Genomic DNA, 25,636 nt, shown 5'->3' with positions numbered 1-25,636 from the left:
CCCGGCGGTGACGCCTCCTGGATAAAAGGGGAATTTTGTTCCTATTAGGGTGCAAATTGTCCATCGTGGAACTTTAAGGAGTGCCCGTCTTTGCTTTTGAGACCTTCAGCTTCAAAACCAAGTTATTTTATTTTAAAAAAAATAGAAAAAGAGATAGAATGATTATGCTATCATGTACAGATGCAGGCGGAGACAGAGTTATGAAGGATTTTTTGAAGCAAGAGAAATAGTAATTCGTAGAGGCTGACGGCGTCATCAGTCACTAGACTCTAACCCGCTTACACTCCGCCTCATTAGGTAGGCCCCTTCCAAATACCAAGTCTCCAGGAAAGTCTCTGATTTACACAACTGTCCGTTTCTGCTCCTCAATGGGAGGCAAGCGAAGGGACCGTAGCGGGGTCCCAGAGTGCGAGCAGCGAAAACTCCGGGGGCCCACCTCGCTGCCCGGCCCTGGAAGAGGGGGATTGGTCCTTTCGGCCATCGATTGCCTTGGAGGCGCTTTTCATTGGCTTTAGTCAAGAGTAGGGCAGAGGGCGGAGCACTAGGAGGCAGGCTCCGTCCAACTGCCATTCTCGCGCGTCTTCCCTGGAGCGCATGCACCTAACGAGTAGCGCTCATTGGACCGCCGGAGTACGGGGAGGGGGACTAGGAAAGGTGGGAGCTGCTCTGTGTGAAGGAGCTACTGCCGGTGTCATGGCGGAGCTGAGTGAGGAGGCGCTGCTGTCAGTATTACCGACGATCCGGGTCCCTAAGGCTGGAGACCGGGTCCACAAAGACGAGTGCGCCTTCTCCTTCGACACACCGGTAAGCCCATTCCCCACGTCCGCAGCGAGCACGACTTCCTTCCATAGCCCTGGTCATTCTGCCGGGGCCTTGCAAGGCTTGGGCTACCGCCTCCTTGCGGTGCACCATGGGACGTGTAGTCTCCCATGCTACTCGCTGCCGTAGCTTTTAGTTAGCTGGAGCTGTCGGGTGACTACCGCCCCCGGAAGCCACCGCGCCCACTTCAGCCGCTCCCCATCTCGTGAAGCACTGTGGGGATTGTAGTCGCTCTCTTCCCTCTGCCGTTCTAAGCTAGGGGCGCAACCCGATCATCGGACTACATCTCCCAAGTGGAGACCTGCGAAAGCCTGGGAGTTGGCCTTGCCTATCGCGCATGGTTCTCCGGGGTTTGTAGTCTCGTGTAGGAAGGATGGGGCGAACCCCCACTGTTCTGGGGCACGGTTGAGGTTGGAGGATGGATGCTGCGGTTCCCAGGCGCCTCGTAGTCTGCAAGTGGCCGTGAGGAAGGCCGTTTCTGAGAAAGGCCGAGCTACGGAGCCTCCACCCATGATTAATATGGACAGGGGGCGGGGAGGTGGGTCATTGGTGGTAGGGAGGGGAGGAAAGCTCTAGTCGTTTTCTTCTTGAAGATGAACCATTCCCTCGGCCCCCTCTTTCCCGCGCATCACAGAAAGCAGAGGGGACCCTTTTCAAAGTATTTTTAGAGAGAGGGTTTCTTTTTTACATGATACTAAGGCCTCTTTCCCATCCCATTGGCACTCTTGGCTAGTTAGACAAAGCCACCACCCACTCCATGCTTCACGTTATGCAGGCTCCACCCGGTACCTCCCTTCCTGCATTTCTCCCTCTGTGTCACCCTCCTGCAGAGACGAGGCTCCAGCCAGGGCAGAGCCTGAGCTGAGAGGGCAGCAGCCTGGTTGGGATCCGCCCCCCTCAGCAGCCCTCCCCTCAAGCCTCTGGGCCCTGCCCTGGGTGTTCAGCCAGACCAGCTCATGGCCAGGAAAACTGCAAGTCAGAGTGGAAAGGATCATTAATGCAATGCTGAGTTATGGGAGCATGATCTAAAGCCAAGGGTAGGATCACCACTGATTTGTGGTTTGCTTGGTTTGCTAGGCTTTGAGCTTGACCTCAAACAATGTGCTGCTTCTCTACAGTCTGGCTTTGGTAAAGCTAAAGCTAAAAGAAGACTGCTCAGAGCAGAGCTTCAGGGTTCCCAATCCTTGGTGAAACCAGCATTTTTCATTTCTAACAGAGGAGTTTAATCCCTGCAGTTTCCTCATGCCCCCGGTTACCAGAGGCATGGCTCGGAGGCACCCACCATCTTTCTCAGGAGGAAAAGGTTTTTCTTAATTACCAACTGATGGTAGAAGTCCGTGGATTCCTCTTTAAACTCCTGTCTTTCTCCTAGTAACTGCTTTGAGTAATCCAAAAGGGATTTTGGTCATCTTATTACACTTTACTCCTTTCACCCCAAGTCAGGAGAGCTCTCGTGCGGCTGAGTTGCTTTGCTAATGAACTTCCAAAACATTTGATTATCTTCAAATTGGGTTCCTGGTAGAAAGAGAGCTTACGTGCCGAAACCAGTTTGGCTCAGTGGATAGAGCCTTGGCCTGGAGACTGAAGGGTCCCAGGTTCGATTCCGGTCAAGGGCATGTACCTTGGTTGCGGGTATATCCCCAGTGGAGGGGGGGGGGGTGCAGGAGGCAGCTGATTGATGTTTCTCTCTCATCGATTTTTCGAACTCTCTATCCCTCTCCCTTCCTCTCTGTGGGGAGTCAATATTTTTTTTAAAAAGTAAAAAAGGAAGAGAGCTTACGTGACCTGCCTGATGAAAAATGCTCTATTTGTTTACAACTATTATATTCCACACTGTTCTAGGGGGTGGAACACCATCTGTGGGATCAAGAACTGCCTTAGATGATGCCCTAATTTTACTGTGACAGCAGAGAATTTTTCAAGGCCACTGGGGCTTTTATTCCAGGAAGAAGATGCCTGCTGTTGCTCAAAACCTTGGATATGGGGGGTCTAAGGGAAGACGCTGTTGTCCCACTTTCCTTCTCCATCACTTGAGTCACAAAGGCCCTGGGAGACTTGCTCAGTGTCCGGGAAGCCCATCCCTCTCCCGTCAGCCGTGGCTAAGAGTGGACGCCTGTCTTTCCGTGTTTCCTGCCTGGGGTAGATGTGTTCTACCTGTCTCACATATACCCCAGGCAGAAAGCGTTGCTAGGTTGTTCTAGAAAGGGGCTGGCTTTGAGGTTGGAGGTTGATGGGACTTCATTGGGGAATTAGTTACTGGTCAGAGGGGAGGTGACAGGGTGGCTGGGGAAGGACACGATCCCTGCCTGGCTGGGTCCACCGTTAGCTGTGAGCTGCACCCGGGCATTGTTCCCCTGGAGTCAGGCTCCAGCAGGAGAGGAGGGAGAAGATGCACTGTGGACCGGGTTCTACTACCTCGCAGAGTGTGAAAGATCTGGTCTTGCTGGCATGCTCTGGGGTTAGATGTGCTATAAGAATCTGCTTGTCCAGTCTGGTAGTTTGGTAGGTTTTCTTTCTTTTTCTTTCTTTCTTTTTTTTTTTTTTAATCTTTATTATTGAAAGTATTACATATGTCACCCTTTTTCTCCTGTTGACCTCCCACCCCCACCCCAGGCCTTCACTACCCTGTTGTCTGTGTCCATGGGTTATGCATGTTGGTAGGTTTTCTTAATCCCGGAGATCAGGTGGGGTTTGTCATGTTGTCCTTGGTTTAGGTTCAGTGTCTGACATGCAGGTCTTGCCTCTCCAAGGAAGGACCCTGATCTCCTCTGCATGTCATTTCTGGTCCTGGAAGTCTAGGGTGTTTGGTCTCCTTTTATTTCCTGGGTCTCTCGGGTCCAGAGAGGAGGTGGAGGGAGTTCTCTGCGGTTGATGGGAGGGCTCCAACGAAGGAGCAAGGAGGAAGAGGAATGGTGACTGATAGGTGTTTGGCTCCTGGTGTCCTTGTTGGCTGTTATCAAAGGATGGGGAGAACCTTAGCCATGTTCTGAGTACTAAGTAGGTAAATGTCTTACCAAGAGCCGCACCTTGTTAGAGAACAGAACCTTTCTTTGGAAACCAGGAGTTTTCGAGCCCCGGGTCTTCGTCTTCCCGCCTGGCCAGGCTTCATCCCCCGTGTTTCCTCCCTGCTTCTTGTCCTGCAGGAGTCGGAGGGTGGCCTCTACATTTGCATGAACACATTCCTGGGTTTCGGGAAACAGTATGTGGAGAGACATTTCAACAAGACGGGCCAGCGCGTCTACCTGCACCTCCGGCGGACCCGGCGCCCGGTAGGGACGGGGTGGCTGGGCCTGGGGACCTCCCGGCACGTCCCACTGGGCCCCCACTTTGAATCTGTTCCGCAGGCCTCAATTCCCCTCTCACCTGCTTCGGTTGGTATCCTTAAAACCCAGCACATGTGTTTTAGCTCCATTCTGTTCTGAGATTAACTCATTGCATCCCGTCCATTCACCCCGTTTCTCCCTTACCTGGGCTCATTGCTGATCCTGCCCTTCCTGCCCCGTTGCAGAAAGAGGAGGACACCGCTGCAGGCACTGGAGACCCCCCACGGAAGAAGCCCACCCGGCTTGCTATTGGTGAGCACCACCGCGTCTCATTCTTTTTTTGAGCTGATCTTGAACTAGGAAAGCCCCAAAGGAATGAGCCTGATGAGTGGGCCTTGAACTCTGGAAGGGACGGAGTCAAGTGCTGTATCAGCGAAGGGACATCCACCCGTGGTCGTTGTCCTACTCTTCTTCTTCCCTGTCTCCCAGGTGTCGAAGGCGGGTTTGACATCAACGAGGACAAGTTTGAGTACGATGAGGATGTGAAGATTGTCATTTTGCCGGATTACTTGGAGATTGCCCGGGATGGGTTGGGGGGACTGCCTGAGTTTGTCAGAGATCGGGTATGAACATTTCCCCACCCTCCCGAGATTTTAGGGCGAGCACTGAGAAAGCTAAAGCGGGGCCGGGGGCTGGGGGCTGTCTCTGACCCTCTCTCTCCCCAGGTGACCAGTGCAGTGGAGGCTCTACTGTCGGCCGACTCGGCCTCCCGCAAGCAGGAGATCCAGGCCTGGGACGGGGAAGTACGGCAGGTGTCTAAGCATGCCTTCAACCTCAAGCAGCTGGACAACCCTGCTCGAATCCCGCCCTGGTGAGACCTGGCCCCTCGGCCTCGAGGCACAAGCCCCAGAGCGGAGCAAAGAGGCAGCTCCTGGGGATCTGGTGGGAGAGAGGGCTGGCAGGACAGCTGGGGAGACGTGGGGAAGAACTAAACGTGGACGCCCAGAGAGAGCAGAGGAGGACGGAGAGCTCATGGATTGGCAGGACCCAGGGAGTCCCCTTTCTCCTCCACTCTGAGATACCCCTGACCCGTATTGCAGTCCATATTTTTCTCCTGGGTTAGTGGCTGGAAGTGCTCCAAGTGTGACATGAGAGAAAACTTGTGGCTCAACCTGACCGATGGCTCCATCCTCTGCGGCCGACGCTACTTCGACGGCAGTGGGGGCAACAACCACGCAGCGGAGCACTACCGGGAGACAGGCTACCCGCTGGCGGTCAAACTGGGCACCATCACCCCCGACGGCGCCGGTACTCCCCCCCCCCCCCAGCCACCTCCAGGCCAGATGTCCTTCAGCTCTCACTCGTTTTATTGGCACAAATACTCCATGAGTGCCTTCTCCTGACAAACAATGAAAATGTCGCAGATAAGACTAAATCTCCAGTTACCCTGCAAACCTCAGTCCTCTATTTCTAGAAGTTATTATTATTATTATTATTATTATCCGATAAGTAAGCAACCCTCCCAACTCAGCTGACACTAGACCCTTATCCCTCGGGGTCACGATGAATTCCAACCCTCACCCTGTTTCACCCCATCTTTCCTGATAGCCATCCCCAGAAGGTTCAAGGGTGCCAAGAGGGTTATCCTACAGGCTCATCCTTCTATCCCATCAAGGCCCCTCAGGGCAGGGCGTGACATCAGTGGTCAGGCCAGTCCTGAGCCACCCCTGTGACACTGCCTCCGCCTCCTATCCCAGATGTGTTCTCTTATGATGAGGACGACATGGTCCTGGACCCCAACCTGGCTGAGCACCTGTCCCACTTTGGCATCAACATGCTGAGGATGCAAAAGGTACGATCCGTTTGGGTTTAGATTCTTCTCATTCCTGCCCTTTAGGCCCTTCTTCCCTGCCTGGGGCAGAATACTGGAGAGTTGCATTTGCCACAGTTATTCCAGTCCCCAGGATATGTGGGCTTTGAAGAATTTTCTAGAATCATGTTCATTCATTGAGTACTCCTGAGTACCTAGTATGCGCTGGTCACTAATAAGGCAGGTGTGGTCCTTCCTTTCTTCCTTTCGACTAATAATATATATGGAAAGGCAGCCATTGATCATACGCTCACACAAATAACTGAATCATTGAAAACTGTGTGGGGTACAAGAGATTGGAGGGAGCAGCCATAGTTTGCGGTGGGGACCTGGCCTAGCCTCGGCATCAGGGAAGTTCCTCTGAGGAAGCCATTGCTTGAGTGGAGACCTGAGGGGTGAGGAGGGGTAACTTTGGAATGGAAAAAAACGCTTCAGGCAGAGGATGTCGCGTTCATTCATTCCCTCAATCACGCCTCTGGAACAGTTGCTGTGGCCACCTAGACTTAGACTGGACGATATCCAGCATGCCTCCACCGTTCAGCAGATCTAGGCTCCAGCTGGGTTTCGTCCTAGATCTGTGACAGATCAATGGGAAAACTAGGGCTGAGTCCCACCTCTTGTCTGAAGTGCCCCTTCCCTGCAGACGGACAAGACGATGACCGAGTTGGAGATAGATATGAACCAGCGCATTGGCGAATGGGAGCTGATTCAGGAGTCGGGTGTGTCACTGAAGCCCCTGTTCGGGCCCGGCTACACCGGCATCCGAAACCTGGGTAACAGCTGCTACCTCAACTCAGTGGTCCAGGTGCTCTTCAGCATCCCCGACTTCCAGAGGAAGTGAGTGGTGCCCCCCCACCCTCCCCACCCCAGCCCGGGCTCCGCACTCCTACGCCCCAGCTCCTCTCTGGGTCACCAGCTCTGGGCACACAGCTCTCAGCTGCCCTCTGCACCATCGATACCCAGTCACACACAAGCCCCACTGAGAGCAGAACACCAAATCCCAGGGCTCTCTGAGGCCTCCTGACTGACTCCAGGGTGAGCAGGTGGTCTTTATTTTAGGCACATGACATCAGATAACATCTAACATGGACATGTAACCCTGGGGAAGAGGGGGGGACTGGGGACACTAAGGCCGAAGGAAGGCACATGCCTTCTCGAGGGGGCTGGAAGGCTGCCTCAGTGCACTGCCTGCTGATGTAGCTGAGAAGGGAAGAAGGGCAGGCCCATGGAGAGAAATGGACTCCAAGTTCAACCACGTAACTCCCCACTGTGGAGGGAGCCTGTCTGCTCAGCTGGTAGATAATTTCTCCCTTTTTGGCTGAGCCCAGACCAAAGCCCCTCCAACTCTCCTTTCCTTGACTCTTAGGTACGTGGATAAGCTGGAGAAGATCTTCCAGAATGCCCCGACAGACCCGACCCAGGACTTCAGCACCCAGGTGTATGTAGCAGGTCCTATATATGAAGCTCTGACCGCCTTGCAGCCTGTCTGCCTCCTCTCTCCTCCGTGACCGCCTGGAGGGGCAGCAGTTTAGCCCTGGCCGGTTAGACGCTGTCAGATGATTGCCTTCTCGGCATGCTTACTGCCTTGAAATGGGAACCTGAGGTTTCCCACATTTCACAGAGTTGTCTAAGGAGGGCTTTCAGCCAGGATTGAGTTGGGGAGGAAGAGGGATAGCAGATGTCAGATTATCATGGGTTGACTAAAGCCAATTGGTTCTCTTGGGTGTTAACGTAGGGCCAAGCTGGGCCATGGCCTTCTCTCTGGAGAGTATTCCAAGCTGGCCCCGGAGTCCGGCAATGGGGAGCAGGTGTCAGAACACAAGGTGAGTCAAGGACGCTGTCCCTTGCAGGCTCTGGAATTATGGGGAAACTGAGGTCTGGGAGATGTCTCACTTGTTGGCCTCTGGAGCCCCAGCTAATTTGCTGCCCTGGCTCTGCCTAGGAAGTTCAAGATGGCATTGCCCCTCGGATGTTCAAGGCCCTCGTTGGCAAGGGTCACCCCGAGTTCTCCACCAACCGACAGCAGGACGCCCAAGAGTTCTTCCTTCACCTTATCAACATGGTGGAGGTAAGGGCTGAGAAGATGACAAGGGAGGGCACTCTTCCAAGTCCTCCCATTCACCTGCAAGTCACTCCCTCTCCCTCCTGCCCCGCCCTGCCTGTCAGCCCCACCCAACCCCACCTCTGCACCTGGCAGCCTGCATGCACTGTGCCTTCCCTGTGGCAGCAATGACACCCAAGGAGAACAGTAGAGCCCAGCAGTGGTCCTTACTCTTGATGGGCTGCCTCATGAAGGATACACCCCAACGAAAATGCTCTGTATACTTCCTACTTATCGGGAGTACTACAAGCACACTCCAGTGCAGCCCCACAGTGCTGTGACGGGCCAGGATCGGGGGGGTGGGTAACTAGGGACGGCCTCCGCTCTGTTCCGGCATCCCTGCGCTCTCAGGGGTAGTCTCCCTTCCCTTCCCCGCTGCTGCCTCCCTAACCACCAAGGACCCTATTAGGCCCCCGTTTCAGTCCCTGGCTACCCAGACCTCCCCACCTGCCTCTCTCCCATAGAGGAATTGCCGGAGTTCTGAAAATCCTAACGAGGTGTTCCGCTTCTTGGTGGAGGAAAAAATCAAGTGCCTGGCCACAGAGAAGGTGAAGTACACGCAGAGAGTGGACTACATCATGCAGCTGCCTGTGCCCATGGACGCGGCCCTTAACAAAGGTAGGGGCTCTCAGCAGAGCTTTGTTAAAAGAAATAGCAGGACCATATACAGATGCGTGGCGGGCGGGACGCAGAGCCAGCAGGGCCAGGCGAGGAGGGGAAGGGCGTCACCCTCTGAAGGCTCCGCCCACCAATTCTGTCTCCAGAGGAGCTTCTGGAGTATGAGGAGAAGAAGCGGCAAGCCGAGGAGGAGAAGCTGCCACTGCCAGAGCTGGTTCGGGCCCAGGTGCCCTTCAGCTCCTGCCTGGAGGCCTACGGGGCCCCCGAGCAGGTGGACGACTTCTGGAGCACGGCTCTGCAGGCCAAGTCAGTAGCTGTCAAGTAAGTCCTGTTGGTCTGGGCTGAGGGTTTCGGGCCTCTGTCAGGGTGGTCCCTGAGATACCATCTGCCCCTTCCTCGTTCTGTCGTTCCTTCTTTGGGTGGAATCTCGGAATTGCATCAGTGACTGGAATGGGAAACCAAGAGGCCCTGGGGGGAACCGAGAGGCTCCAGCAGGAGCAGATGCAGACGATTACTACATATTCCTTGTCCTGGCCAACCCCTCCCTCTTCCTCATGGCACAGGGTCACTTTAGCCAGCTCTCCACTCCCTCGATCCTGGCAGGGCAGGCACTGAGTATCACTGGTGAACAGAGTGTGGGTTTCCAGCAAATGCTTTTACTTTTTGCCTAACTGTGTTGGCATGAGCTTGAGATCTGTAAGAGTGCTGTGGTCTTCAGAGACGTCAGCCACCACCCCTGTGCTGCTCCTCTCAACAAGCCAGCCCTTGTCCTGGCTCCCTCTGCTCCGTTTGCAGATGCTCTGATGCCTGCCCAGGGCGAGATGAGAATATGGGGTATCTTCTGAGCTGTTAGGTCTTCTACCCGTGAGAGGCTGAACCCCAGGGCGGGGCTTTCAGGATAGAAGCTTGGGATTGTCTGGGTACCAGGGCATTCTCTCTTCCCTAGGACCACACGATTTGCCTCATTCCCTGACTACCTGGTCATCCAGATCAAGAAGTTCACCTTCGGCTTAGACTGGGTACCCAAGAAACTGGGTATGATGGCCGGGACACGGGAGGGAGGTTGAGCAGAAAATGCTAGACAAAGAAGAGGCCTTGGTATATGTAAACTAATGTTTCTCTAACTTCCCTCTGAAAGAAGAAAGCATTACCTTAGATGTTTCCAAATGTGTCTAGTTTGAAAAGCACTGACTAAAAATATTAGACTTCTTTGTGGTATTTTAATGTATTGATTTAAGAGAGAGAAACATTGGTTTGTTCCACTTATTTATGCATTCATTGGTTGCTTCGTGTAGATGCCCTGATCAGGGATCAAACCCACAACCTTGGCATATGGGGACGCCACTCTAACCAACGGAGCTACCTGGCCAGAGCCAAGATTCTTTGATTTTAGTTATAATTTACAACCCAAAAACTCTTTGTAGTTTAAAAAAAATTTTTTTTAAATATATTTTATTGATTTTTTTACAGAGAGGAAGGGAGAGAGCTAGAGAGCTAGAAACGTCGATGAGAGAGAAACATCAACCAGCTGCCTCTTGCACACCCCCTACTGGGGATGTGCCCGCAACCAACGTGCATGCCCCTGACCGGAATCGAACCTGGGACCTTTCAGTCCGCAGACCGACGCTCTACCACTGAGCCAAACCGGTTTCGGGCTGTAGTTTTACAATTTTTATTTTTACAGTTGTTAAGATGTTTTTCATTTTAATAATCTGGAAATAATTAGTTCTCATGGACCTTACAGGCCCCTGGTGATTTTGAGAACTCTGATTTAACTTAATTTCCTAGATAAGCTGAGACTCACAGAAGTATAAAATCATCCTGTCCCACAAGTTGGAGGCCCTTCCTTGCCCGTAGCTCATTTGTGGTCTATCTGGGACTAGAATCCAGGTCTCCTGACTCCCAGGCCACAATTATTTTTATTACACCAGATCCCTAAGACTGGATTCTCTAAACAGCGTCATATTCCAGGGCAGGGCTAAGATATGGTGCCTGGGCTTGAGCGTCAAAGTGCTTTTTCAGGGAGGGCCCCAGGGAGCTCCTGAGTGACCTTTTCCTGCCGTTCCCATTACAGATGTGTCCATCGAGATGCCGGATGAGCTAGACATCTCCCAGTTGAGGGGTACAGGGCTGCAGCCTGGGGAGGAGGAGCTGCCTGACATTGCCCCACCCCTGGTCACTCCGGATGAGCCCAAAGGTAGCCTTGGTTTCTATGGCAACGAAGACGAAGACTCCTTCTGCTCCCCTCACTTCTCCTCTCCGACATGTTAGTGATTCTTTTTCCTGCCTGTCTCTCTCCCTTACTGATGGGGGTCTTCTCCGCCTGCCTCCCCACATCCTGTCCTCTGTGTTTCTCCTGTCCTCCCTTTCCTGTCCTCCGCCCTGACTGGGGACCCACTGAAGCACTCCCAGCCACATTCTCCGTGTGGATGGTAGTAGTGTGGGCTAATTGCCTCCCTACCCTTGTCATCTATTGGTTAGGGGTGGGGGCTACCTGTCATAGTCCAGAGAAAGGGCCCATTCTGTGAGACTGGGCAAGGAAGGGGACCCGTGGGGGATCTTCAGTGTTGGTCTGTGCCTTTAGGATATTGGACCCACGTTGTGTTGTCTGTCGTTTCAGTTCTGGGATAAGGTGCCAGGCTGTGGGAGAAAAATGCATGGATGGAGTGGTTAAGAGAGGGCTGGGGCTGGCGTGTGGGGAAGAGGGGAAGGTGGAGCCAGTAGTGGCCCAAGGAGTTGGTCACTGTGCCCACACTTCTCCCCCCACAGCCCCCATGTTGGACGAGTCGGTCATCATCCAGCTGGTGGAGATGGGCTTCCCGATGGATGCCTGCCGCAAAGCTGTCTACTACACCGGCAACAGCGGCGCCGAGGCCGCCATGAACTGGGTCATGTCTCACATGGATGATCCAGGTAGGTGGGGCTGGGTAGCAGGGCCTGGCAGGGCCACCACCCTCCCCCAAACACTTCAACCCTTTCGCACCCACAGATTTTGCAAACCCCCTCATCCTGCCCGGCTCCAGCGGGCCTGGCTCCACCAGCGCGGCGGCGGACCCCCCGCCGGAGGAGGGCGTGACCACCATCGTCTCCATGGGCTTCTCCCGGGACCAGGCCCTCAAAGCTCTGCGGGCCACGGTAGGGGGCTGCCCCTGCTCGGGACTGGGGCCTCTGGTGACAAAGGGGGTGGAAATGAGGTTCCATCCTTTATAAGCAAGACCGGGGACAGCCACTGTGGCATGGCCAGGGCTCGCTCCACCCTTCGTGGCTGTGATGAAGGAACTGAGGCTTTCCCTGGTGGTTTTCTGGCCCCCGAACTTGTTGGAAATGTAATGCCTTCCTCCTCTCCAAGAACAATAGTTTAGAACGGGCTGTGGACTGGATCTTCAGCCACATCGACGACCTAGACGCAGAAGCTGCCATGGACATCTCGGAGGGCCGCTCAGCTGCGGACTCCATCTCTGAGTCTGTGCCGGTGGGACCTAAAGTCCGGGACGGCTCTGGAAGTGAGTGTCCCCGGGAAAGAGGACAGTCTGCTCTACCAGAGCCTCATTCCAAGGCGGCTCTGCTTCCCTCGGGGCAGGAGCTTTTTCCTGAGACATGACTCCGATGGGATTCTAGGAGGCGGAGACAGACTTTGACCCCAGTCCACACCTGCACTCCCTGAATTTGAGCTGTTAGATGTGTCTTTGGGCTGTCAGTCACTCCAGGATCCCTTTCTCATTGTCTTCTCTCCCTCCCCTTCACTCCATCCCTAGAGTACCAGCTCTTTGCCTTCATCAGTCACATGGGCACCTCCACCATGTGTGGGCACTACGTCTGCCACATCAAGAAGGAAGGCAGGTGAGGGGCCACGGTGTGCGCTGGGAACGGGGGAGTGGTGGTGGAAGTGAGCAGGGCCATCCCGGAGACCCTTAGAGTAGGTGGAGAAGGTGAAGGACTGCCTGGTGGGGCCACAAATCCACCGGGGATGAGCGTGCCTGGCCACAAACATCAGGCACACTACAGCCCTCTGGGCTGGGCCTGGCCTCTTGCTTTTGTAAGCAGTTTTAATGAGCATAACTATACTTAGTCATTTATGTATTATCTGTGCTGTAGAGTAGCTAATATCTTTTCAATGGTCTGCCAAACCTTCTGGCCCTTTACAGAAAAAGCTTGCCGATCCCTGCCTTATAGGAATGGGTTAGGGGTGGGGGTGGCTGTAAAGATGCTGGAGGATCTGCAGACACCGAGCAGGGGAAGTGGTCTTTGCCAGACAGGTAGCAGCTGGACTGTAGGTGCGGGGAGCTTTCCCCGCAGTCACCAGGATTGACACAGAGGCTGGGTCAGAGGAACCTGGTTGAAGCATTGTGGGCTGCTCAGTTTGTTCATCCTTTTCCACCTCTCCCCACCTTTCCCAGATGGGTGATCTACAATGACCAGAAAGTGTGTGCCTCTGAGAAGCCACCTAAGGACCTGGGCTACATCTACTTCTACCAGAGAATGGCCAGCTAAGAGCCTGTCCTGACCTTCACCGCGGAGGGCAGGGGCAGGCCACCGGGCATGAGGGAGAGGGGCTGGGAGTGGACCGCAGCTGCTGGCTCTGCACCCTTTTCCTTTTTGTCCCCTGCAGCAGGGAAGGAGCGCTAGGAGAAAGGCTGAGCAGAGTAGAGGGATGCTCCAGAGACTTTGGGGATAGAGCAGGAAGGGGACGGGAGGGTGTCTGCCTATCTGTGAGGAGACTATGTTGCTTCCCCTCCCCCTGGGCCCTCGTTCCTCTGCTTCTCTAGTCCTGCCAGCTCCTGGTGTGGAAGGGGCTTATTTGTGTGTGAGTGTGTGTGTGTGCGTGTGCGTCGCTTTGTGCAGCCTCTTCCACCGAAGGGGGTGTCTCTGCTCCCCCTTCCCCTTTGTGTTTGCTCCCCGTGTGGTCAGGTCAGGAGGGATATGAGGGAAATGGGGACCCCCTCGCCCTCCTGCCTCAGTCTTTCCTCTACCCTGTCTCTTCCCTGTCCTCTGGAAAATGCCAAAACACATGATGTGAATAAAAGTACAATGGGTTAAACTGTGTCCTGTTTGAGCCGGCGGGAGTTGTCTTCCCTGGGGCTAGCAGGAAGGCCCGCGTCCAAAAACTCCCAGCCTTGCCCCTTCTGTAGGCAATTCTCTCCTTTTCAGTAGTTTTTGAGGCTCTTGGGAAACAGGGTGAGGTGTGTGCTAGAGGCTGTGAGATCTGGGGAACTGGCATGGGGTGACAGAGCAAAAATGGGGCAAAAGCCCTTCCTTCCAGGCCCCTCACACTTCCTCGCAGGGGTCCTCAAACTTTTTAAAGTGGGGGCCAGATCACGGTCCCTCAGAGAGCTGGAGGGCCGGACTATATGAACTACTAATTCCTACTGTAACACCTCGGCTGCGCTCACTGCCAAAAAAACCTGGTGGGCCGGATCAGACTCCTCTGCGGGCCGCATGTGGCCCGCGGGCCGTAGTTTGAAGACCCCTGCTCCAGGGGCCCAAGTAGGTGCTCCCCAGTGTCCCTAGTGGCCAAAGAGCCCTGGCCCCAGGCCTGCAGTCTTTCAGGCCTTGGCCAACCGGAGCAAGGCGTGGGATACTCCTGGGGGCCCTCGGGGTTCCGACAGCCTCTTTCTTAGCTGTGCCGTTTCTGTGCCAATGTGGGCGTCCCTCTCCCTCTGAACCCTGTCACTTGTCCAGTGACTGGGCTAGGCTCTCCCTGCCTGGGTCAAAGGTACCTGCTCGGCAGTCAGATGTGTAAGCTGCTTGGATGGGCGGAGTCCCTCTTCCCAGAGATGGGAAGATGGCCCTCGGAGCCCCCTCAGTGCCCAGTACCCTGGTCTAGCCCAGCAGGGGAGTGGATGGACGTGCCCTGGAAACCACTTCTACCCCCTGCCCCCCCCCCCCCACCTCCGGAGCTGTAGTCCCGACGAGAGGCGCCCCCCCCTCCCCCAGCGCAGGGGTTCCTAGGTGTCTCCTGCGGCGGCTGAGCCTCGAGCCCTAGAACGTTGCTACAAGAAAGGGGGCAACGTCAGAACGCGGGCAGCGGGCAGCGGGCAGCGGGCGGGCCGGCAGGGCGGCGGCAGGACTCGGGGCAGGACTTGGGCAGGGGCCGGGCTTACCATGGCGGAGGAGGCGGAGTTCTGCTTCTCGGCGCTCTATATAAGCAGCCAGTGGCCGCGGCTGCGCCGTGAAACTGACCTTCAGTGTGTCGGCTTCAGCGACGACATGGCGCCCTCCAGGAAGTTCTTCGTCGGGGGAAACTGGAAGATGAATGGGAGGAAGAGCACTCTGGCGGAACTCATCTGCAATCTGAACGCCGCCAAGTTGCCGGCCAACACAGGTGAGCCTCGCCGGGGCGGGGAGCGGTGGGGAGGGCGGGCAGCGCCCTCTCCGAGCCCCGGAGTCCCCGCGGCCCTGGGCGCAGGCTGAGCGCCCGAGCTCCTGGACGCGGACATGGACCCGCGGCGCCGGGGCCACAGCCACAGTGCCGGGTGTGTGTGTGTGTGTGTGTGTGTGTGTGTGTGTGTGTGTGGAGGGGGGATCGGGGCCTCGGCTAACGGTGCCCTCGGGCAGCGGGGCCGGGAAGGACTTGGTGGGTGTTCGGGAGGAAGATGGCCCTTTGGGAGGACGGGGCTGCACCGCTGGGAGCCGGGCCTGGAGGGAGGCCAGCCCCGCGGGCGATCGGGAGAGGCTGGGCGGGGAGGCGGGGAGGCGGGAGGCGGGGAGGCGGGTGGAGGCGGGGGTGGGCGTGCGGCCTCGCCACCTGCCCCCTCGGCTCGGCTCGTGCGCCGCCGCACGTACCCCGAGGCTCCGCCCCGCGCCTGGCTGCGCCGAGGCCCCCGGCGCTGCTCCGGCTTCCGGGGCCGCCCGCTCTGACCCTTCACCCTCGGAGCCTGGGTGAGCCCTGCCTTCGCGGATGCGGCTGAGCAGGGGCCAGACAGCCGGGCCATTTGTGAATGAGGAGCGGTCCGACTGCTTTCTCCAGCCCGGAGCCGGGGAAAGCGCGGCGTCTCCTCCGCGAGCCGCTCCGCTCCCTGCGTACCCACAACCCCTGCAGAGTGCTGTCCTCAGTCCTTCCCCTCCCCCGAAATCACAGAACCCCGGGCCTGATCAGAAGGGCAGCCCCTTCTGGTTTACTCCCCAGAGGCCCCAGTACCAACCCCGACATGGCCCCTTTCTGCTTTTGCTAAAAACCCTTGCCTTGCCTGCGAGAGCTATTTTGGAAGGGAGGCTGGATTGGGCCCCAGAGAAAGCTGAGTCTCTTTGGTGCTCAGGCCCAGAATAGCGCCAGGAAATCAGAGCCACAGCTGTTAAAAGAGCAGAGGGCAGGGCCTTGGCCTCAGGGGCACCTGGAAGGCTCTAGGAATTGGAAACGGGCCCAGTCGGGGATGTGGACAAAGATCATCTTGTTGGGGTGAGGAGGGAAGGAAAGCAGAACTCTGGCAGTTGGGGAAGGCTAGGGGTTCTAGAGCCCTGGATGGAGTCTAGAGAATGAAGACTTGCTTGTGATCTCATCCTCAGAGGTGGTTTGTGCACCCCCCACCGCCTACATTGACTTCGCCAGGCAGAAGCTGGATCCCAAGATCGCCGTGGCTGCCCAGAACTGCTACAAAGTGCCTAACGGGGCTTTTACTGGAGAGATCAGGTGAGATGCAGGTGGGAGGAGGGTGTGGGGGGCCCTCCCCTCGTTTTCCTCAGTGAGGGGGAAGCCACAGGTGGACTCCCTGTGGAACTGTGGCTTCGTCTCTTCCCGCAGCCCCTGCATGATCAAAGACTGCGGAGCCACCTGGGTAGTCCTGGGGCACTCGGAGAGAAGGCACGTCTTTGGGGAGTCCGATGAGGTTAGTAACTAGGAGAAGGGGTTAAGAAATGCCTTGTTTCAGGAGCGGTGTTTCACCAAGTCTGTTCCTCCACAGCTGATTGGGCAGAAAGTGGCCCATGCCCTGGAAAAAGGACTTGGAGTGATCGCCTGCATCGGGGAGAAGCTAGATGAGAGGGAAGCTGGTATCACTGAGAAGGTCGTTTTTGAACAAACCAAGGTCATCGCAGGTATTTCTGAAGGGAACCTATGAACCCAGCCAAGCCCATGAAGGCACAGAGGGTGGGGTCAGATGCCCTGCAGCCTGACTTGGTCCCCAGGATCCAGGAAAGGGGAGGGGAAGGTGGGAACCCTTGCTTCCTCTCCATCACTTCGGCTCCTGCCCCATGGTATTGATGCCTCTTGGAGTTTCTTAAACAGCCACGAGGGGGCAGCAGACCACCCTCTTTATTTCCCTGCTACCAAGCTCCGTGGCTCCCTCCTGTTTACCCTGCCATCTGTGATCTCTGTCCCCCAGATAACGTGAAGGACTGGAGCAAGGTTGTTCTGGCCTATGAACCTGTGTGGGCCATCGGCACAGGGAAGACTGCGACACCCCAACAGGTAACCACGCCCAGGAGCCCCACCCTACCCTACCCTGCTTGGGTAGAACTGACAGCAGAGACCCTCTGGGACAACCTTCATTTTAAAGACAGGACCCCCTCCCCCTCCAAGCCCAGAGGAGGAGAGTGATTTGCCCAAGGACATCCGTTCCAGGGCCTGGGGTGTGTGTGTGTGTGAAGAGCCCTGGTGTTGTAACTGGGATCTCGGGGGTTTCTAGGATTCCCTGAAGCAACACTGCCCCGCCAGGGTGCTTTTCCCCTTTGAGGGAAAGGCAGAAAGAGTCTTAACTTCGTCTGGCTTCTTGCTCTAGGCCCAGGAAGTACACGAAAAGCTCCGGGAATGGCTGAAGTCCAATGTCTCTGATGAAGTGGCTCAGTGCACCCGCATCATTTATGGGGGTGAGTGGGCTTGGCTCCGGCCTGCGGTGGGGTGGGCTGGGAACTAGACTGAGCCTTGCTTAGACATGGAGGCGGGGATGGAGCATGCCCAGCCCATCCCTGACCATCCGCCCTCACGTCTCCTCCCCCAGGTTCTGTGACCGCGGCGAACTGCAAGGAGCTGGCGTGCCAGCCGGACGTGGACGGCTTCCTCGTGGGGGGCGCGTCCCTCAAGCCTGAATTCATAGAGATCATCAACGCCAAGCAATAGGCCCAGATCCATCTCCCTGCCCTTCCTGCTATGCCAAGGACTGTGACGCTCGGAAGTCCAATAACTGCCCCTCCTTACCCCCACCCCCACACATACTTCTGATGGAACCACCTGCTCCCTGTGGCCTGATCCACACTGTAGCTCTCCTTTACCATGTACACCTGTAATGGTTGGGACTAGCCCTTCTCTACTTACTATAATAATTGGAACAAAACACGTCACCAAGATGGCTTCTCCTTGGCCGAGAGGTAGAAGGGTGGGGCTTGCCCGTGAGCCCGTCCCCACTGAAGGCAGGAGAGAAGCCACCCTCCTCTCCCATCGTACAGGAGCCGAGGGCTGGAAAGAGCCCTGTCCTCGCCGGCGCCACCGCCTGTGTGTTGTGTATGTGAGCAGTCCCCCCTGGGGGTGGGAATAAACATCTGGCATTAAGCTTTGTGGTTTGTCCTTCATTGTACTTGTTTCCACATCATTTCTCTTTATTTTTTTGAGGCAGCCACGGGACCCTTGTGGGGGGGAAGGAAAAAAAAAGCCACAAACAGGTTTTTGCAAACAGCAGGTCTCATTATTTTTACTTGGGGAAAAAACCATCTTGTGTACCAGGCGCCACAGTCTGGAATAACAGCTCCTCTTCATCCGCTGGGTGTTCGGTTCCCCAGAGCCTGGGTTGGAGCTAGGGGCCCAGCCTCACTGGTTTTAAGTAGCTGGTCCAACCAGCAGTACCCTGGGGGAGGTGTAGCATCAAGGCCCCCAAATCTGGTGTCACGGGGTCACTGGTAGAGCAGGTAGCGCTTCATGGCAGGGGGCAAGGGCAGCGCAGATACCTGGCCCAGCCGGGTAGCCCCCAGGGCTTGGCGCACGCACAGGCGGCTCAGGTGCAGCAGGGAGTGTGGCTCCGCTGGGGGAGAGAAGGAGGGGAAGGTTAGGGGTGCAGCCGCCAGCTAGACATCCTCAAGTTCCAGGGTCCCTTCCACTCTCCTGCTCCGAGCCTGCTCCTACCTTGGTTGAGAGATCTAATGCACCCTGAAGTTCTGCATCTGCTCTCAAGGTTGGAGGCATCACACCCCCAGTCAAAGCTGGGGGTGAAGCTCCAGCTGAGGCCCTCTAAGCAACAGGGCGAGGGGCTCTGACGGGGGTGGAGCTGGCCCAGGCTTTGATCCAGAGAGGCCTTGGGAATGGGGCTGATGAGGTGAAAGGAAGGACAGACCTACACTCAACAGCTCACCATGGGTGATGGGAGGAGAGGTGCCCAGCCTCTGCTAAGACTACAGCTGCAGAGAACAGTTAGATTCCAGCAGCTCTAAAGCCAGGCCCCATTGGTTCCCTAAGGAGGTCCTTCCCCCTCAGCTCCACCCCAAACCCTGCGCCTACTGCTCTTTCCAGGTGGGGGGAGGGAGGGCTCAATGGCTCCTTCCTGGGGTTTGACTGAGGAAGTGGGCATGTATGTGTCACAGGTCAGAGCCCGGGGAATCTAGTACGCACCCTGGGTGCCTGGCACCGCCTGTCCTCTTCCTTTGGAGATTGTACACCAGCCCAGCACCCATTAACCCTTTGCACCTGTGACCCAGGAGCTGACAGCCCCGGTAAAGCCCTAATCCCCGGAGGGCCTCCCTCCATTCTGGGGGCTCACCACTTAATGGCAAATTGCGTACCCAAGCCTCACCTTTACCTCTGTGCTGTTGGGAGGATTAAATCAGGTAAGAGCTGTGAAGACCCTTAGCCATTCCTGGCACTGAGTAAGGGGTCCGATGAAAACCCCTTCCCTTCCCCTTGTAAAGGCGTCGAGTTTCCAACCCAAACCACGGCCGCCAGTGACAGAACACTCTCCCACACCTACCCCAGGCCTCACCTCTCCTTTTGCCCAGGTAGCGGATGCCGACCTGGCACTGGCCCCAGACAGCGCTTACTGCTGGGTAGAGGGTCCTGCCCTTCAGTCCGCGGAAGGCTGGCCCCAGGTAGGTGCCCCCAATAGCGTAGCCCAGAGTCCCCTCCTCCATGTCCAGAACCACCTGCAGCCTCTCCGGCACCTCCAGCTGCTCACCCTGAGGTCCGGGTGGATATTGGGGGGCCCCGGGCTCCTTGCTCTGATGGTACAGCTTCCCCCGCCCAAGGTCCCAGCCCCACGACTCGCTGTTGCTGCCCAGCAGCGCCGCGTAGTGGTCGGCCTGCAGCGGGGCGCGGGCCGTGGCCACACCCACCACGGCGTGGGTGCCCCTCTGCTCGCGCGGCCAGCTGATCTCCCAGGCGTGCAGGCCGCTCGAGTAGCCCCTCTTCCCCCGGGCCCCGTCGGTGCTCTGGGCCACGGGCCGCCGCTCAAAGCACAAGCCCCCCTCCTTGACCTCGATGTTCTCCGAGCAGTCCTTGGGGTTCCAGCCGTGGCACCGTTGGGTTCCCAGGTCCGGAGGGGGAGCGGAGAGCAGCTCCTCCAAGCCTTTGGGACAAGAGTGGTCGGGGTACAGGGCCTGTGGGGCGGGGGCGCTGCTGCTGCCCCCCGCCAGGGCCGTCTGGCCCATGGGGCGAGGAGCTGGAGGGTTCCCCGAAAGAGGCTCGCTGGGGCGTCTCTCTTCTGCAAGTTGCGCTCCGGCTCGGGACGGACCTGGAACGGAGTTGGGGGAGAAGAGACTGTCGAGTGAGGGGACCCGGCGGGGGGCTCCTCGCCCAAGCGCCCCATCCTCCCACCCGTTGGCCCACGGCCCCGCTCCTCCCTCTCCGTTGGCCCCCAGCTCTCAGCCCATCGCCCCGCCCTCGCCCATCGGTGGCGGTCTCCCCAGAGCTCGCCCGCTCCGGGCCGCTCCGGGCGCCGTCCCCCTCTCCCGCCCGCCCCGTGCCCGCGTCCCCCGTGGGCCCCGAACCTCGCTGGGCTCCCCAAGCCGGGAGAAGGCCGGGCCTGAGCAGGAACCCGGCGTTAAGTCACTGAGGGGCGCGGGGCGCCGAACGCCGCCGCTTCCGCCTCCAAGCCCCGCCCCGGGTTGGCCCCGCCCACGGCCCCGCCCCATCGCGGCGCCCTCGCGGGAGGGGGCGGGGGAGGGTGTCACCCCGCCGCGCCCCGCCCCGAGGCCCCGCCCCTGGGAGGCCCTCCGGAGCCGTTAGTCTCTTTTCTTGCGTCGCTTTGGGGTCTCTGGGGGTCCGTTCTCCTGGGAGCCACCTGGGTAGCCACGTCCTGAGCCCTTAGGGACGAGGGGCACGGGGTCCAGGGGATCCTTCCATCGTGCTGACCTCCATTCCCATGGTCCTGGGCTCGGGGCCACCGTTTCCGGGCAGGGCTCTTTCTGAGTCAGTTGTGAGTCAGCCGGTTCTAAGCCGGAGGTTCCGAACCCTATGTTTCCGGCTGGGAGTGGTAGGTGTCACAGGTCTCCAGGCTGGTCCATCCTTTCCTAAACTGTGGGTCTCATTGGGAGAGTGGAGTGGTTACGGTCTTGGTTGTGACGGTTTGGCTCAGAGCGTGGGCCTGAGGATTCAAGGATCCCGGGTTCGATTCCGGCCAGGGACATGTGCCTTGGTTGCAGACACATCTCCATCAGTGGGGGGTGTGCAGGAGGCAGCTGATTGATATTTCTCTCTCATCCATGTTTCTGACTCTCCCTCTCCCTTCCTCTCTGTAAAAAATTAATAAAATATATATATTATAAAAAAAAGACCTTGGTTGTGAGTGAAGCTATGCCACTCCGAAATTAGCTGTGTGATGTGAGAAACATCCATCTGTTGCCTACCCATGCGCCCTGACCCGGGATGGATCCCGCAGCCTGGTATGTGCCCTGACTGGGAATCTAACCAGCAACTTTGTTGTGTACCAGATGAGTATCCAATCAATTGAGCCACTTGGGCAGGGCAAAATTTTATAATATACTAGAGGCCCAGTGCACGGATTTGTACACCCGTGGGGTACCTCAGCCTGGCCTGCACCCTCTTGCAATCCGGGACCCCTTGGGGGATGTCCAACTGCCAGTTTGGCCGGATCCTAGGGGATTGTAGGGTTTAAACAGGCAGTCCGACATTGCCCCAGGGATGTAGTAGTGCAGGAAGCAGCAGACAGCCCGGAAGGAGGAGGAGCCTGAGCCTGGGCCAGGCACCATACCACTCCGCTCATCCTGGCCCCGCTGCGGCTCAGTAGCACTGCAGGGGAGACAGGAGAGGCTCACGCAGCCACAGCTGCGCTTTACAGCCGTGAGCCCAGCATCTGCTGCCGCTGTGGGAGCGCACTGACCACCAGGGGTCAGCTCCTGCACTGACCATCTTCTCCCTGGTGGTCAGTGTTCGTCATAGTGACAGATCGACCTGTTGTTCAGTCATTCAGTTGTTTGGTTGCTTAGGCTTTTATATATTAATTAAAGAGGGGGGGGGAAGCATATTAATAGCATGTTAATAAGAAAGATGTAAACCTGAACGCTTGTCATCCACTCAACCTGGATATTCTTGTCAGTGTGACAACAAAAATAATGACTGTGGATAGTGGACTATGGATAGTGCAGGACCTGTGTATAACCCAGTGGATGAAGCAAGCCTATACTATAGCCACTCCAGTTCAGCCTGGGAAGTAGCTGACTGTTTAAAACATGGTGTCCACCAGTTGTTGCCACTGGACCTTGAACTGCTCAAACATTTGTTAACAGCTCAAACATTCCATAATGCTACAAGCAATATTAACTTTTTATTTTTTATTCATATGTAACACATGTAAAGTCCACTAACTGTAAATTGCTCAATGAATTTTTATATTTATATGTTACGTGACCACCATTTCCAGCCTCAAGATCAAGTGTATCTCCAGCGTTCCTGTAGGCTCCTTTCTTGCCCTTTCCCTAACACTATACCCCGAAAGGTCCGTACTATTTGACCTCTATCAGTATAGATTAGCTTTGCCTCTTCTTCAATGAAACCATAAAGTATGCATTCTTTTGTATCTGGCTGATTTTTCTCAATATTATGTCTGTGAGTCATCCATGTTATATGAAACAGTAGCTCCTTATGTTCAATGTTTAGCAGTATTCCATGTATATATGTACTACAATGTGTCTATTCTTGATGGGCATTTGAGTTGTTTCCAGTTTGTAGCTAGTATAGAGAAAGCTAGGTACAGTATTGTACAAGGCTTTTGGTGGACCTAAGCGCTCATTTCATTGGTTGTGAGTGAAGCTGTGCCACTAATTAGCTATGTGATGTTTGAAATATCGATCTCTCTTTATGAGCACACTCATGAATTCTGTACTCTTATGTGCACAATTGCTGGTTTATAAAAATTTACAATGTATAGATTTAGCCACATGTAATTTCCTCAGGTTTCTCTTCACAGAGCACTTTTATTCAGAATTAAGTCATTTAGGTATTTGGCAGTATGGAACACTTCAACACATCCTTGTATAATAGATTTGAACTGGTCTTTTCTTCCTGTTCATCATATCTTTGTCTTTTGGGGATTTTATCAGTTCCTCAAGCTTTTTCTTTTCTTTTTTTTTTCTTTTCCTATTTTCATTGAATCAAATCAAAATCTGATCTTCTTCATTGAGAAACCCTGTCCTTCACAATAGATTTTCATTAGTTTACTAAGTGGTGTATGCCCTGTAATCTTAAACTGCACCACAGAACCATCCTGCCCCACCACCTTCAACATAGTCTTAACTCCTTCCTTGGGTTTCTTGTTGGTCACACCAGTGCTGGAGTCTCCTCAGCTGCCACTGCACCAAAGAGGTACCAGGTCCGCACCAAAGGCGCACACAAGCAGCACCAGAAGCAGCAGCGGTGGAGAAGGGAGAGGGCATGTGTACGCTATGCCAGGTCCTCAAGGTTTTTATCAGGGCTCTCAAGCCTGGCCAGTGTGGCTCTCAAGCCTGGCCAGTGTGGCTCAGTGGTTGAGCATCAGGAGGTCATGGCTCAATTCCTGGTCAGGGCACATGCCTGGATTGCGTGCAGGAGGCAGCCAATCAATGATTCTCTCTCAGCATTGATGTTTCTGTCTCTTTCCCTCTCCCTTCCTCTCTGAAAAAATAAATTTTTTTTTTTTAAGAAGCTCTTCTATTTCTTCCACAAGCCACCACTATCCACTTGCTAGGCCACAATGAAACATCGAGCTTCATTCCTTAACATCCTAAACACAGTCTTCCCAAAATGCATGGACTGTTTTAGGCTTGATTGTTTCCTGTCTGTTTAATATAAAGGATGCAACTGGCAATACTGAAGAATTTCCAACTCTTCCAGCTTATTACCATATTGAGGTAAGCAGTCCTGGCTCTGAGGAGGAATCTCAGCCTCCTGATGTGGCTTTGAAGCAGCAAATCAAGCTTAGATCAGCAGAGTGAGGGCTGGGGTGATGTTGTGCGGAGGAAGACTTCAATGTCTTTATAAACACAAAGTACATGGTACCTTGGCATGGCACTGCTGTCTGCTGTCTGCAACACTGAAGCCAAGGCCTTTCTCTTTGAGGTCCCATCTACTTCTAAAACCAACTCAGGACAATGCTGCAACCCTGGATTTTGCATTTGATTTCTACGGTACGAGCAAGAACATTGTGTCTTCTTTTACAGTACAGAGGTCTGTATCCCTGCAGAACATATTGCGCTTTAGTAAATACAGAGCTACACTGCCACCATGAGAGATGGAGGGAGGGGCGGTCACAAGGGCATTAGCTACCTTCAGACTAGGACCCTGTATATCTATAATAGTTTGGACACAAAAGCAGCTGGGCATTTTCCTTCTAGAAGATACCAGGTTCATTATATTCTGGAAGACAGCCCTTTGGCCAGTAATTCTTTTCAATAGCTCTGGGTGGATTTTGCTGCCTGTTCCTCCACAGAATCAGCCTCACCAACAGTTTGCACGTTTTTGAGGTTAAAGTGGTTTCTAAAACTCTTACGCCATCTGAGGCTGGTTGGGAAATCCTCCCATCCAAAGGCTGTCTCCTCTGGCAGGAGGTGTGAACTGTGACTTGAGACCAAGAGCTTTCTTCCTCCTCTCCACGCCCCTCCCCCCTTTTTTTTCTTGCCACATACTGCCATTGTTAGTAATAGATTTCTGGTTCATTTTATCCAGGCATAAATGTAGTGCTCTTTCAGTCTTCATTAAAGAAGTTATCAGGGGACCCTATCACCCTTCCCGCATGGGAGTCTGTGCTGTGAGATTCTTTCCCCTTCTCCACCTAGGAGGAGTCGGTACATGTTCTTCAATAAATTTCCATCTTTGCTATACAAAAAAAATAAGAGTCATCGGGAGAGATCAACCAAAGGACTTATATGCATGCAAATAAGCCTAACCAGTGGTCATGGACAACAGGGGGGTGGGGGCAAACGTGGGGAGGGGTTTGGGGTGTGAATGGGAGGATGAGGACAATTATGTGATGCCATAATCAATTAAAAAATAAACTCATCACATGAACTTTGCTGTCACTGGAGTAGTTATAGAATTTGATGACCTGGTTTCACAAATTTGTTGAATTTTGATTGCATGTGTGGATTTCTTTTTCTTTTTTCTTTTTTTAATATATTTTATTGATTTTAACAGAGAGAAAGGGAGAGAGAGAGCTAGAAACGTCGATGAGAGAGAAACATCGACCAGCTGCCTCTTGCACACCCCCTTCCAGGGATGTGCCCACAACCAAGGTACATGCCCTTGACCAGGATCGAACCTGGGACCTTTCAGTCCGCAGACCTACGCTCTACCACTGAGCCAAACCGACTTTGGCTATGTGTGGATTTCATGAGGTCGTATTTATGTGCCACCTAGAGATGGGCACCGCCCCCCCCGGCGCCCCCCCCCCTCCGCCCCCCTCCTGCAGGGTGAAAAGATCTGAGGCTGGTTGGGGCAGATGGCGCCCCCCTTGGGTAAGTAAGCTGTTTTTTCCAGCATGGAAAGGGATTGTTGTACATGTGGTTGGAATGCCTTCAGATGGTACTGTTATAGGAGAAATGGCGTCTTAAAACACTAGA

General features: G+C 55.1%; 3 protein-coding genes across 4 annotated transcripts; 2 read left to right on the top strand and 1 right to left on the bottom strand.

Moving 5' to 3' along the window:
• Positions 1-575: 575 nt before the first annotated feature.
• Positions 576-13,709, top strand: USP5 (ubiquitin specific peptidase 5). 2 transcript variants are annotated; one of them, XM_084877969.1, is made up of 20 exons: positions 576-804; positions 3,963-4,088; positions 4,328-4,394; positions 4,572-4,705; positions 4,808-4,953; positions 5,206-5,390; positions 5,840-5,934; positions 6,596-6,789; positions 7,319-7,390; positions 7,688-7,775; positions 7,895-8,020; positions 8,518-8,671; positions 8,818-8,992; positions 9,618-9,706; positions 10,746-10,937; positions 11,441-11,584; positions 11,661-11,806; positions 12,021-12,174; positions 12,427-12,511; positions 13,069-13,709. In XM_084877969.1, the coding sequence occupies exons 1-20, from the start codon at positions 595-597 to the stop codon at positions 13,160-13,162; spliced, it is 2,676 nt and encodes an 891-aa protein (XP_084734095.1). In that variant the 5' UTR covers positions 576-594; the 3' UTR covers positions 13,163-13,709. The 2 variants fall into 2 exon arrangements, with proteins under 2 accessions (XP_084734095.1, XP_084734096.1); XM_084877970.1 differs by having other exon boundaries at positions 587-804; positions 10,746-10,868.
• A 737-nt stretch (positions 13,710-14,446) lies between these two features.
• On the top strand, positions 14,447-18,152 carry TPI1 (triosephosphate isomerase 1). The gene is made up of 7 exons (XM_084878048.1): positions 14,447-14,993; positions 16,175-16,298; positions 16,410-16,494; positions 16,570-16,702; positions 16,990-17,075; positions 17,386-17,473; positions 17,605-18,152. Exons 1-7 carry the CDS (start codon positions 14,774-14,776, stop codon positions 17,721-17,723), a joined length of 855 nt encoding a protein of 284 aa, XP_084734174.1. The 5' UTR covers positions 14,447-14,773; the 3' UTR covers positions 17,724-18,152.
• A 115-nt stretch (positions 18,153-18,267) lies between these two features.
• Positions 18,268-20,704, bottom strand: SPSB2 (splA/ryanodine receptor domain and SOCS box containing 2). Its single transcript, XM_084878066.1, has 3 exons — positions 20,573-20,704; positions 19,570-20,316; positions 18,268-18,618 (listed from the first exon to the last, which is right to left on the bottom strand). The coding sequence occupies exons 2-3, from the start codon at positions 20,231-20,233 to the stop codon at positions 18,491-18,493; spliced, it is 792 nt and encodes a 263-aa protein (XP_084734192.1). The 5' UTR covers positions 20,234-20,316; positions 20,573-20,704; the 3' UTR covers positions 18,268-18,490.
• Positions 20,705-25,636: the final 4,932 nt, after the last annotated feature.

Source organism: Pipistrellus hanaki (genome assembly GCF_964339955.1).
Source record: "Pipistrellus hanaki genome assembly, chromosome: 3".
NCBI classification, from domain to species: Eukaryota; Metazoa; Chordata; class Mammalia; order Chiroptera; family Vespertilionidae; genus Pipistrellus; species Pipistrellus hanaki.
Note: the sequence above shows the minus strand (reverse complement) of the source record. Positions and strands in the feature narration are given on the sequence as shown.